The sequence below is a fragment of the Natator depressus genome, chromosome 3 (genome assembly GCF_965152275.1).
Source record: "Natator depressus isolate rNatDep1 chromosome 3, rNatDep2.hap1, whole genome shotgun sequence".
In the NCBI taxonomy this organism is placed as follows: Eukaryota; Metazoa; Chordata; order Testudines; family Cheloniidae; genus Natator; species Natator depressus.
This window is the reverse complement of record NC_134236.1, coordinates 160020848-160035099: the sequence shown is the minus strand read 5'-3', so window position 1 is coordinate 160035099 and position 14252 is coordinate 160020848. Positions and strand designations below refer to the sequence as shown.

At 43.4% G+C, this 14252-nt stretch overlaps 1 protein-coding gene across 1 annotated transcript in view; it reads left to right on the top strand.

Annotated features, from left to right (window-relative positions):
• The window catches only part of DNAH14 (dynein axonemal heavy chain 14), a 467695-nt gene that overhangs the window by 8829 nt on the left and 444614 nt on the right, over positions 1-14252 (top strand). The window contains 2 exon segments of the mRNA XM_074947623.1: positions 6038-6202; positions 7851-7957. Of these exon segments, the coding sequence (XP_074803724.1) occupies positions 6038-6202; positions 7851-7957 (272 nt within the window).

Sequence of the window (14252 nt, the reverse complement as noted above, 5' to 3'; positions counted from 1 at the left end):
CAACTACAATTTCTTTGAGCATCGGCAAGCTCACTGTCATTATCATATGTAAACCAGCTGGTGTACCATGGCCTCAACCAGCTCTGCTGAATGTACAGGACCCTGCTGTATTTGTGAGTGACTTTAATAGTCACTGCATACAATGGGGCTATGTAGCAAACTACATTGCAGGCGAAGAACTGACATACTGGTTTCAGAAAAAGATATGCTTCTCCTTTTTTATGCGAAACAGCACATCACTTTCCACTGGGCAAGATGGGGCAGATGATACTGCCCTGCCATAATGTTCATTTCTAAAGAGGATCAAGACACTCTAGTACTCAAATCGTGGCTTGTCCTCGTTGGCTTCACAAGTCGCCATCGCAGGTAAGTACTGACCCATAGTGGCATTCAAATCCCAGTTCTCTACTCAAAACTGGCACTGTGCTGAAACTTCAAAAAAGCAGACTGGACCACTTTTACTATGACTTTGGAGAATACAGTTTCCTGCATTCCCCCAGTGCTGAAGACTTTTGTTGATTATTTTACTGCTCTCATAACTGCTGCCACAAAGAACAACATCCCTTGGGGACACAAGTCATTGTATACTCCTTTCTGGACTGCAGAGAGCTAAGAGCTCCTCCCTAAATATGATGAATGTAGAGACCCAGAAACTGGAATATCCCTCTTGGCATAACGCAGCAAGACAGAAATGGTGGCCTGGATGCATAGAAGGTCTAAACTTTGCACACTGAGCAGATGCACCTGGAACCTGCTAAGACACCCAGACATCACACCTGGGGGATGCAGATCCTACACATACCACTAGGCTGCAGGTGAACACCATCACTGCTAATATTTTGTGGACATCAAAACAGCCAGTGGACAAACAGTATGGCAGACAAGTCCAGCATCAGCTCCAGCAGGTGATGTCCACATGTGGTCCACCATCCCAATGGTCTGGACTGTTCACAAGTAAAGAGATTGATGCATTGAAATTTATTAGTCCTGCAGCCCAAGCCAGAGTCAGATGACCTGGACCAGTCATGGCCATGGTGCAGGTTGCAGTGTAGACATACCACAAGACTTATTGAAAATCAACATGAATGGTCCAACCAGCTCTGTTTTTTCCCCAAACAGAAATATTTATTCAACACTTCTGCCTTTTCTGCATTATTATTGATAATTCTATCCTTTCCATGTAGAAATAGATCTATAACATTATTAGTATTCATTTTGTTCCTAATATATTTTAAAAACACCTTCTTATTGTCCTTAGCTAACTATAGATTTTTCCTTGTATCCCTCCCCTTATCAGTTTTCTACAAAATCTAACTTCTGATTTATATCATTACTGTCAACTTCCCCTTTCTTACATTTGTAATATTTTTTATTTATTTTACACTTTTTTCCTCTAAACCAGGTTGGTTTTTAACCAATACAGCTTTCTTCCTTGATTGTGGTTTATGGGACATCTTGTAAGGTGTTCTTAAATGATTCTCACTGTAAGCAGGATCTGAATGATCTCTCCCCTGACATTTGGTGATGAGCTGAGGGAAAAGACTCCAGGAACCGACTTTGTTTGCATAGACACTGCTACTCTGCATAGGCATGCATGATTGAGCTGTTTTGCCTAAATGATCAATTTTGGCTGGTGTTGGATTGCAAGTCACTTTGCTGTTGGGTGCAGGGGTGAAAAAAGGTTGTTGTCATTGTGTGAGTGGGAGCAACAGAACTGTGCTTGGCATGCCCCAGTTGAGAGCAATCACCCTCAACTGAACTGCAGTCACTAAGCAGGGGGCAAGGGTGCCAAAGCCCAGTGGAGGGGAGAGTTGGTGGCGACAGGTACTTGTACCAGATGGTGTGGTATTTGTCTAAAGAATCCTGGACACCATTTTACCCTTCCTGTCTCCATTGTTTAATGACAGAGCTGGTTAGACTCAATTGGGAGTCTTTTGTTTTGATATGGATCACTAAAGCTGAAATCAGTGATAACCAAGTCTAAGTGTTAAGCCTTAGAATTTTCCATCTGGCAGGTTATGGATAACATACCGCAGCAACACCTGAAATCGCAAAAATCACCATGGACCACACGTTATCTCCTCCTGTCTCTGGATCTGGTCAAGGAATGGCAGAGAATCTGGATCTCATCTACCATAGGCGCCGATTCCATGGGTGCTCTGAAGCTGGAGCACCCGTGGAAAAAAATTAGTGGGTGCTCTGCACCCACTGGCATCCAAGCCCCCTGCCCTCCCCCTCGCCTCACCTCACCTCCCCTGAGCGTGCCGCGTTTCCACTCCTCCCTCCCTCTCAGGGCTTGCTGCCGCCAAACAGCTGTAGCAAGCTCTGGGAGGAAGGGGGTAGGAGCGGGAATGTGATGCGCTCAGGGGAGGAGGCGGGACCGGGCCGGGGATTGGGGGAGGAGGCGGAGTTGGGGCAGGAACTTTGGAGGAGGGAGTTTGAATGGGGGCGGGAGGGGGCAGGGCAGGGGTCGAACACCCACTGGCACCAGAAGAAGTTGGTGCCTATGTCATCTACCATTCTAAGCACAACATTATAGACCCAACAAGCCACTTTCCTGGTTTCAACCTATCATGCAAATTTTGAATGCCACTGAATCACACCTGAACAAACCATGGAAGATGTGTCCACTGATGCACAAATGGAAAATCAGACTCCCCTTTGTTCGACTGTGGTGACACCATCGAACACATCATAACTTGGTGCCCGAAATATAGGTTCAGAGGTGAAATGGATGATATCCACAGTGTTACAGAGGAGGCCTTGAAATGGCTTATGGACCTACAACTGAATTTATAGAATGTTGCTCTGCAGATGCCGTGTGTGTGTTGTGAGAGAAAGAGAGAGGTGACTTATAAAAGACTCAAAGCTGAAAACAATTGAGCCAAATCAGCTGGGAGGAAGAATTGAATGTGAATGATTATTGGTATAACCATTCTGCCAGATGGTGTCAGCAGTGACAAGGGCTGGGTTCAATATCTGGGGGTTCCTTTTAACAATAAAACACAGATTCAGCTTGAGTCCTCACCCCAGCAATGTGGGAAAATTACACACCAACCTTGGATGCCTCTAAGAGGCAATACTTCCCCTCTCACAAGCACAGAGTCTGAATACAGAAAAGAAAACTTAATAAAAAGGGGAAAAGAACCCAGCATTAATTGGGGAAATGCACAAGCATGATTTGCAAGCATATGACCAAACACCCACCCCAGAGTATGTTGGGCAGTGTCCTTTGCCTCACTTTGTGATGCAAAAGTCCAGCAAACACATGTTCCCTTAACATGCCACGCCCCTCTCCCTCCACTGCACCCCACTCAGTTGTTATCCTTGGTCAGCAAAGACCCAGAGTTCAAAAGTGCGTTTGTGTGAGTTCACGTCCCACACCGATGCTGATGGTTGGGAAAGAGGCATCAAGCAGTGCCTCAGCTCACTCTGCGTTGCTGCCTGCTGCTGCCATTTCTTTGTCATTCACTCTGCTGCTGGCTGCTGTGTCGTCTGTCTCTGCTGCTGCGCTGTTGGCCACTGCCTGCATCACTGTTGGCTGCACCTCTGGCTGTTGCATCATCAATCACTCCCCAGCTTTGCTGCTGGCTGCTGCATCATCATTCACTCCACCTGTACATCACTCTACTGCAACCTCTACTATGTCTTGAGGTCCCACCACCTAACACACCTCTCAGTGATTTCAGCAGTTAGTAGGGGAGCCTCACTAATTGGGCAGTGTCATGGGGTCTACTAAGCGCACGTGGCGTCTTCCTCCTGGCCATCCTGGGATTAGCTCTGCCAGGTGCTGTGCCCTCCTCAGTAGTCTCTCTATCCATCTTCTCTCGGTCTGCAGCTTCTCTCACTCTCTGGTCAAGTCACTAATTTCCTCCCATTCTGGGGAAATTGCAGTCCTTCCAGACCAGCTGTCCGGCTGACTTCTCGAACGCCCTGTGCTACTACCCAGTGACTGGTAGGGGAGCCCAGGACTTCCCTTCCTTCTACACTGGGTTCCAGCCCAGGGACACTATAATGTGAGGCCAAGGTCTCTGTTGTCCTAGCCTTTCCTGCTGTTTCCCTGGGCTCCTTCCTACATCACTGATTCCCCTCTCTCTTTGGGTTTGCCAGCCCACTTTGACTCCTCTAAGGGAGTGACTGCGGACTCCTTCCCTGCAGCCCCCATTTGCTACTTGCAGCTTGTGGGCTTTATACAGGCCCCGCCTATCCTTGCCCAGTTGAGCCTGCTACTAATTAGTGGCCTGCTTATAGCTTACATTTCTCCCCTGCTTGCTGCTTTATTGGTTTATTAGGCCTGCCTGGCCTAATATATCCTATCAGGGCCCGTGTGGGGAATAAACCCCATCACAGGCAGACTGGTCAGACTCTTTCATTGGAGACCCTGCCTCAGAGTGGAAAATTTCTGGGTGGTCTTTGATGAATTTAAGTTCTTGTGCTGTGGCTATATCTTGATGGATAGCTGGAGGTTTGGTGTTTGCTAATACAGAAAGCCATGGTAGCCATACTGATTTTAAAAGTTCCCATGAGGATTCACATAGTTTGATTTAGCTGCCTATCCACAGGTTGGGTATGGCAGCTTCTCGTTCACACAAGTGCACCGTACTCTGCAACAAGTATGCCAGGGTCAAGGCAAATGTTCGTAGCACTGGGGCAGTTGATCCCTAGCTTGTTCCTACTATGTTTTGAATAATGTTGATGCAAGTCTTCACTTTTAGAAGCTACTTTCTTGAGGTGGGCATGGAAGGTCAGTGTGTGGTCAAGAGTGACACTTGGCTTTGGGTCATAATGCACAGTTTCACCACAAAACTGACAGTCTTTTGTGCAATTCTTTTGTCAAGGTGGAAAGTAGGGACTACTGATTAGCTTGGATTTTGTCTCATCTGCCACTTTTGGAAGTAGTCTGCCATGATCTTAATTTCAGATGCAAGCGTCACTTCAGTTCTTTAGTTATGAGCATGAGTTGTGAGTGCCAGATCATCAGCATACACAATCATTTCAGGCATAGCACTTATATAGACATTGAAGAGTGTTGCAGTGAGTACAGAGCTTTGTGGTAGCCCATTATTCAAAGTGTGTGGCTTTCTGGTTTGACCTCTGAGGTACGGAGTAGGTGCAAGCAAACAATATGTCTTTTACATTTAGCTATATTAAATGTAAACATCTAGGTACAAACAGCGTAGGCCATATTTACAGTATAGGAGACTATCCTGGGAAGCAGTGACTCTGAAAAAGATTTGGGGGTCATGGTGGATAATCTTCTGAACATGAGCTACCATCTTGTGATGGTGTGACCAAAAGAGCTAATGCAAACCTGGGATACATAAACAGAGGAATCTCAAGTATGAGTAGAGAGGTTATTTTATCTTAGCACTGGTGCGACCACTACTAAAATACTGTGCCCAGTTATGGTTTCCACTATTCAAGAAGGATGTTATTAAATTGGAGAGCGTTCAGAGAAGAGAAACCAAAATGATTAAAGGATTAGAAAACATGTCTTATAGTGATAGACTCACGGAGCTCAATCTATTTAACTTAACAAAGTAAGAGGTGACTTGAGTACAATCTATAAGTATCTACAGTGTGAGTAATTACCTATTGGTACAGTGTGAGTAATTACCTATTGGTACAATTTACCAGGGGTTGTGGTGGATTCTTCATCACTGACCATTTTAAAATCAAGATTGGATGTTTTTCTAAAAGGTGTGCTCTAAGGATCATTTTGAGGAAGTTCTGTGGCTTGTGTTATAAAGGAGGTTAGGCTAGATGATCACAGTGGTCACTTCTGGCCTTGGAATCTGTGAACGTTTAAAAACTCTCCTGTCATGGAACAGAAGAATAATTGGATTGATGTTACTTGAAGAGCTGTATGATGTAATAATAGGTAATTTCCCAGCTAATTCTGATGACATTATTCACCATTCTGTTTTTAGTCAGTCTGTTTTAATTTATAATCCACTTATGGTAAAGTACATAATCAATTTGTAATTATGAAAAATAAGTTGTGCAGTAACTTAATGTATTTATTCTTTGCTAACAGAGACCTTTATTACTGAAAGATAGTGGAGAATATGTATATTGTCTCAGAAGAAGCAGGAACAACCCTAAGGTTCCCTATAATCCATATGATCTTCAAGTTGTCTCTGCAAATACAGCTAGACATAATAAAGAATATTGGACTGTTACTGCTTCGTTTGTGTCCAAGGTATCTATATAATAATTTCAGAATTTATATTCACAGTAGTAATTGTAACTCTGGAGTTATGAAACTTTTTTGTAGAATGTATGTACCCCGCCTCCGATTTATGATCTTACAACATCCCAGTGGAAATTACAGTACTTGCATATTTAAATCATACATTATGACACTTGAACTCCTCTTATACCTGGGCCACACATACAGATTGATGAGTTTGCTACTGGCTACAACTTAACAGAGCTGGGTCATTTTTCTCAGGCAAAAGAGGCTTCTGCTTTTAGACCCAGAGTTCTGGGTTTGATACCTGCTGTCAACAAGCCATTGAGAGGCATCGCATTACACTTATATGAAAAAGTAGTATTGGGAAAGTATTTAGGGTGGATTTTTCAAAATTGATCAGCATTGGCCAACATTTGCTCCCTTGAAGTCCATGGTAAAACTCCCATTGATTTCAGTGGAAGCAGAATTAAGCCAACAGTGAGCATTTTTGAAAATCTCACTCACTGTATTTTTATCTGCCTTTTAGTGATTTACAACTGGAAATAAAGAGGGAGAGCCATTGCCGTATGACTAGTCACCTATCCACGGACCACAATTTGGATAAGGCTGTCATAAATATAAAGGGAAGAGTAAGCCCCTTTAAAATCCCTCCTGGCCAGAGGAAAAATCCTCTCACCTGTAAAGGGTTAAGAAGCTAAAGGTAACCTCGCTGGCACCTGACCAAAATGACCAATGAGGAGACAAGATACTTTCAAAAGCTGGGAGGAGGGAGAAAACCCTTTGTTTTTCTCCCTCCTCTGTGTCTGTCTGTGTGATGCTTTTGCTAAGGACAGAACAGGAACGAAGTCTTAGAACTTAGTAAGTAATCTAGCTAGGTATGTGTTAGATTAGGATTTGTTTAAATGGCTGAGAAAATAGCTGTGCTGAATAGAATGACTATTCCTGTCTGTGTGTCTTTTTTGTAACTTAAGGTTTTGCCTAGAGGGATTCTCTATGTTTTGAATCTAATTACCCTGTAAGGTATTTACCATCCTGATTTTACAGAGATGATTCTTTTTTACTTCTATTAAGTCTTCTTGTAAGAAAACTGAATGCTTTTTCATTGTTCTAAGATCCAAGGGTTTGGGTCTGTGGTCACCTATGCAAATTGGTGAGGATTTTTACCAAACCTTCCCCAGGAAGTGGGGTGCAAGGGTTGGGAGGATTTTGGGGGGAAAGATGTGTCCAAACTATGTTTTCTCAGGAGCCTAGATAAAGTTTGGTGGTGGTAGTGGAAGTCCAAGGGTAAAATAGTTTGTACCTTGGGGAAGTTTTAACCTAAGCTGGTAAAAGTAAGCTTAGGAGGTTTTCATGCAGCTCCCCACATGTGTACCCTAGAGTTCAGAGTGGGGAAGGAACCTTGACAAAGGCCTATTAATAATGCCTTTGCAATAATGCAATAATCTGTACAGTCTATTTCTGTGGTACTGAACTTGATGGGAAACCTAAGTTATTTTCCAGTAGCTTGAAAGGTCTCCTTTAGCACAAGTACTAGAAACTTGTAGTTTGGAAAGATAGACTGAATGACCTAATAGGTTATGAGTCACTGTCCCTATGGGTGCTCCAGTTCAGATGTGCGCATGTCCATGCGCTTTCAATCAGAGATTCTTGTCAGCAATGCCTGTTGGTCTGTGCCTGTGCCCTACACATTCTCATACTCTGGTACAAGAATATACAGGGAGGGAAGGATCTGCCACCGCCTCCCTCCTGCCTCCACCCCTGGTACTGACACCTATAGCTCCTCTACTGGAGATAGGAGATGATATTGCCTCAGACATTTCCATCGAGGTTTCCACCACCTTCCCATTCAACCTTCCTCCTTTGAAGTATATCCCAAGAACGAGACCACAAAAACCAGTCGATGACTGACTTGTCAACCTTAGCAAGAACATTTTTGGGGACCCACTCCTTTTCCTTATGCCCCCACAGCATTTTTCTTTTTGGACCCCTTGTGCTCCTTATGGTGGCCAATTCTATAAGGTGCCCTCATGCAAGAAGACCTACCAAGATCAACAGCCACTGGCACCTCAGGATTCTCTTCCCAGGAAGAGACACCTTCATCTAACAAATCCTCTTCCTCACCAGATGAGACGGTTATGCCCCCACCCCCATTCTCCATGGGTAACTTCAAGGCCTTACAAAAGTTTAGGAAAAGAATCATAGAGGCCTTGTGGATCTGCTTGGAGAAAATAAAAGTACAGTGCTCCCTGGTGGATATTTTGCATATCTCCTCTCAAGAGCAAGATTGCCTTGCCTGTCAGTGATGCTTTACTTACTATCACAAGCCTGTATGATTTGGGAGAAACAAGCAACCATTCCGCCCATATGCTGACAAAAAGTACTATGTATTGGCCATGGATTCAGAGTATTTTTCTCCCATTCCACCCCTAACTCTTCGTAGTTGATGCTGTTAATGAAAGGAATAGGTGGTATTGGTCTAGATCAGCCCCCTCCAACAAAGAACTTAAGTGCCTGGACCGTCTCAGTTGCAAAAGCTATTCTTCAACTGCTCTATGATTTGCCTCAAGACCAAAAGGAATAGTTTCAAACTCTCATTACTGAAGGCCAGATGATTGCCAGATGTTCCCTGTAAACTTTTCTTGATGTGGCAGATGTAGCCTTGTGTTTTATGGGAACTCTGTGGCAGCTCTCCGATCTCTTGTCTCATACACTCCTACAACAAAGAGAAAATATGGAAAGCAGTAGACAGCATAATGGTCTTACCCAGTCTAGTGTCAAACCTCCCGAAGACCAGTGGAAATATCTAGAAAGAGGTCCAGACTCCACAAAAAGGGGCTGTCATTTTCGTGAGATCTCAGACACTATTTTGATTTGTTGGTTGAGGGTCATGAATCACCCCTTATACTGGATTTTGCGCTGCATGCACCAAACCACCCTCCATCCACCCTATGGAGTCTTCCTCTCCCATTTCCTACCTTCCTGGGAGCTAATCACTTCCAAGATCCATCAGTCTGAAGTGATTTCAGTGGGCTATTCATCTAATTCAGTCTTATCCCCCGTCTCCCTCCCTCCCCCCCACTTTCCCTATTCAGGGATCTTTCTCACAAGGGTCTCTTGTGACCCAGTCTCTCTAAGGCTGGAGGTATAATTTCTCCAATTTGGGGAGTGATTGAACCTGTTCCCCCTACTTCATTGGGAAAGTGTTTTACTCCAGATATTTCTGATCCCTAAGAAAAAAGGGGATGAAGACCAATCCTGGATCTCAGGACTCTGAACATTATCTGTGATTTATCTGTGATTCAGGATGGTAATCCTAGTAGTGATGATTCATCTGTAGAACCAGGGGACCAGTTCATCACCCTTGACCTCCAGGATGCATATTTTCATATAGCTTATGCACCAGTCTCACAGGTGCTTCCTATGGTTCATTGTTGACAAGGACCATTACCAATACTGTGTTTTCCCCTTTGGTTGTTTGACTGCCCTGAGAGTCTTCACAAATATCTTCTGTGTCATCATGGCCCATCTTCGTCAGATGGGAATAATTGCTTTTCCTTGTGTGGACAACTGGCTCTTCAGGTGTCATTATTTCCTCCAGGTATCATCAGCAACCAACAGGACCCTAATCCTCTTAGGTTTTGTGGACCCTTTCAATACAGAAAAGTCTGCTGTGACACCTGTACAATTCATAGACTTCATCTGAGCCACTCTAGACTGCAACTGCCAGATCATATGGGCCGCAGTTAAGTTTGCCACTATGTCCAGCCTCATTTTAACATTACACCGGAGCTCTCAAACCAGAGCAAGTTGTTTGCCTTCAACTTTTGGGTCACATGACAGCCTGTTTGTTTGTAACACACCATGGAAGACTGCAGTCTTGATTCAGGACTGTTTAACAAATCGACTGTCCAAATATGTAGCTATACATTACAGAGTCCTCTACATCTTCTTCTTCATCATCATCATCTGGTGAAAGGTTTATGTAGGAGTTCCATTTTTGTGTCTGCCCCCCACAAAGATCACCACCACGGTTGTCTCCCTAGTGGGTTGGGGTGCCTATCTCCAGGACTTTATAGTTCAAGGCAAACAGACTCCCCAGGAATTGTCACTCCACATCAACTTTCTTGAACTTAGAGCAGTTCAATATTCTTGTAGTCACTTCCTATCCATCAGGGTCATTTAGTCAGAGTAATGATGAACAGCAGAGAGCCCATGTATTATATAAATTGCCAAGGAGCAAGATCTCAGTCGTTATGTGCAGAGTCAATAAAGCTATGGAATTTGTGCATATCCAACCACATAGCCATCTCAATGGCATGTCTGCTGGGACTCCAAAACACCATAGACTCCCTGAGCAGGCATTTCTGTCAAGACCATGAGTGGGAGTTGACCATTTTGGTCTTTCAGGAGATTTGTCTCATCTGGGATTCCCTAGGGAGAGATCCCTTTATGACACCATCCAACATGGAGTGCTGGTGTTTCTGCTTGAGGGAAGGGCATGGTTGCAACTCATGGAGAGATGCCCTCCTTTCCTCTTTCTGATCCTACAGAGGTGTAGCTCAAGAGTTAACTGCATTTAAAGTTGTGGAGTTACAATGGTATAAAAGTGGTGTAAGTGACATCAGGCTCACTGTATGTAAGCTTTGAGTTGTGCACAATTTATTTCTTTATTAATTATTGGAACTGAATATTCTCAGTTGGGTACCTGAATGTAGCTCTACAAATTCCTACAAACTTTCAGTGTTTTCATTTGCATTTCTCCTAATCTTTTATCCCTCAAAGCAGTCTTAGATTTATTTTTCTTACCTTTTTCTAATGGGGGATGATGGGGAGAGCTAGATTTATTGTTCAAACTGTCAAGTAAAAAATACCAGTTGTCATAGGGTTAACGCAATGCCCTAATCTAATTCAGAGCTCTGTTTGGGCTTGTCTGATATAGCTGTTCAAGTATCACTTCCTTTCCATGATAGAACTGTATCTAATGTGATCCTTTTGTGCATTTTAGATCAAATTAAGATATATGTAGGAATGTTCTTGCAGTAGTGGCATTGATAATTGTCATGCTTTTATTTGATCTAACTGTCCTGTGTGACTAAATTATTTTCTACAAAATTATAGGAAAGCATCTTTGGGGAGATGCATTTTCACCTAAAATCTGCCTTTGATTCTTGCTGTTGTAACATTAATTTCATCTCTTCTCCAAAGGTAAACTTGGTGAAGTAAACCAATCATTCTTGGTCCATATTTCCAGTGTGGGAATGCTGATGAAAATCCCACAGCATACCTCAGTGTTATAGCTATGAAATTTGCAGCAGAAGGTAGCACATGTGGTTAGTTGACCTGGCAGACACTGTGGATCCTTTCAACTCTAACTATCCTATGGTTCCAAAGCTTTATTAGAATAAAAAAAGCAAGAACATTTACAGGTAAAAGAGCTAATAGTCATCAATTCCAAAGCCCAATTTGGTGCATTTTTAGAACACAATCTGCCTTCTGCTGAAGTTAATGGGGGCCAGTCTGATTGAGTAATTTGAGCCCTGTTGTCCCTGTGGGTTGTAAAACAATATATGCTTCAGTCTTAATTCTGAATTCCCTTGCTTTTTGTTGCTACAGCAAACTTTTCTTGATCTTTTTTGGTCAATTTATCAAATTTAGTATACACACAATGTTTTTAGTGTAACCTTGTCTGTACTGTGGAGTCCTCTGAGATATTGCCGTTTCTAAAATTTCTTAACTGGGTTTTTTTTTTAATATTGTAGAGACAAGATGGGTGGCTTAATATATTTTATTGGGCCTGCTTCTGTTGATGAGAGAGAGAAGCTTACACAGAGCTCTTGTTTTTTTATATTGTACACATTTAAATTACTTTAAATCAAAATTTTGTTCACTCTAGGCATAAAAGAGTAAAATCCTGATTCTTTTTTTTAAAAAGAAATAAGTACTAGATGACGATGAACTGGAAAATTATATTCTTAAAATGTTTGTCCATATATATTACACTGTTAGTTTGCATGTGCCCAGTGTACTTGAGTTCACATTCTTTTGACCAGTACTGTCCATTGGGAGCCATGCCCGTGCCCTGAGTATCCTCCTACTTCCACCTGAGGATATGGGTAGAGGAAGCAACCCCAACTGTCCCTCAGTTTCTTTTTGCCACTGGGGCAGTGTGATGGAACTTGCAGTATCCATGCCTTATTGCTCACTCTGAAATGTACCCATTGTTTTGTAAATAGGTACTAATAATTAACTAACCGCTGGTTTAGTCTTTTGCCTTCAAGAAGAAATTTGGTTTGTGTTTACCTGACTGTCTTCCCAATATCTGGATTAGTCTTAATTATTGAAGACAAATCCCTAGGCTTTAAAAATTGCCCTTCATGCGAGGTAGTAATACCTCTTTATGATGGACATACCAAATGATTACTGTATCTGGACAAGGGGCACATATTTGGCATCTGTCAGTCACTTCCTCAGAGAATCCAAAGAGCTAGGGAGTCTCCCCTGAAAATATTTCTGCTGGGGAGGTCAATGCATCCCTCCTCAGATCCCAGGATGCCTGGGGCAGAAACTCCTGAACACTCCTCATTCAAAAGTCTTTCTGCTAGCTCCTCTACTTGTGGAGTTGGTATGGCATCTCCTAAAGAGCCGTCCTCTTTGGTAAAATTTCAAGGGACAGGTGGAGGAAAGAGCACCAAGTCTGCAAAAGGACGAGAGCTAGGTCTCTGTCACCAGACCCTTCGTGGAAGAGCCACAAAGCCTCTTGAGCCTTAGTTGAAAAAGAAAGCACAAGGCCTCAAAAGGGTCCCTTTGGCACCCCTTCAGGCACCATCACTGTGCCCCTAGACAGGCTACCTTGGCACTACAAATATCTCTTGGTATCAGCCTATCGGCCAAGATTCTTGGAAGAGAGATCCTTAGTACCATTTACGCTGGTACCAATGCCACCCTCTTGTCTGTCTTCAGCACTGACGTATTTGGTACCAAAGTCCTATATTATATCAAAAGACCTACTGATCTCTTTGGTATCAGACTACATAGTATTGTCCTGTCATCATTAAATTGGTGGGAAGACCCTTTGAAAATCTGGAAGGGAGTATTCTTCTTTCCAACATTGCCGCCAATACACTGGCACACTAGGCTGGGGTACAGTGTAAATTAAACTAGGTAGGGACTGAAAGATTGAGTGCTTGTGAAACCAGATAACAGGGAAAATAAAGAATCTTGGGGGTTCTGGCTGGAAAAGAGAGTGACCTTATTCCGTTTGCTTTAAGATTGCTTCCAGACTTGCAATGCATAGACATTACGGATGGCCCTTCTTATACAGTATTGGTACAAGATGCCTATAATCAGGACTCACCACGAAGAATTCTGTTTTCCACCAAATCCTTAAGAGGCCATCGCTAGATGCAGTCGACCTTGCCACCTACTACATGTTGTAGTACTCCCTTTTTGAGGAAGCTAATATGAAAGATAGCGAATAGCTGTCCCAAAGGTGCACCTCTCCACTGGCCGTGACCTTAATCTTTCCTAATCAGATATCGGTCCAGGATATGGAACTGAAATGACGCTGATGGATGATCTTCACATTCTCACGGACAAGGAACGGTCATCTACTCTCTTAGGGTATGTCTACACTACAAAATTAGGTCAATATTATAGAAGCTGATTTTTAGAAGTCGTTTTTATACAGTCGATTGCGTATATAAACACTAAGTGCATTAAGTTGGCGGCGTGCATCCTCCCTACCATGGCTAGCATTGACTTATGGAGCTGTGCACTGTGGGTAGCTATCCCACAGTTCCCGAAGTCTCTGCTGCCCATTGGAATTCTGGGTTAAGCTTCCAGTGCCTGATGGGGCAAAAACATTGTCACAGGTGGTTTTGGGTACATGTCGACAGTCGCCCCTCCCTCCGTGAAAGCAGTGGCAGACAATCATTTTGCCCCTCTTTCCCGCGCAGACGCCATACCACGGCAAGCGTGCAGCCCCCTCAGCTCACCAGCATCACCGCTGTTGTGTCCTGGGTGCTAGGATGGCTAACCGTTGTCAAACACTGCTTCT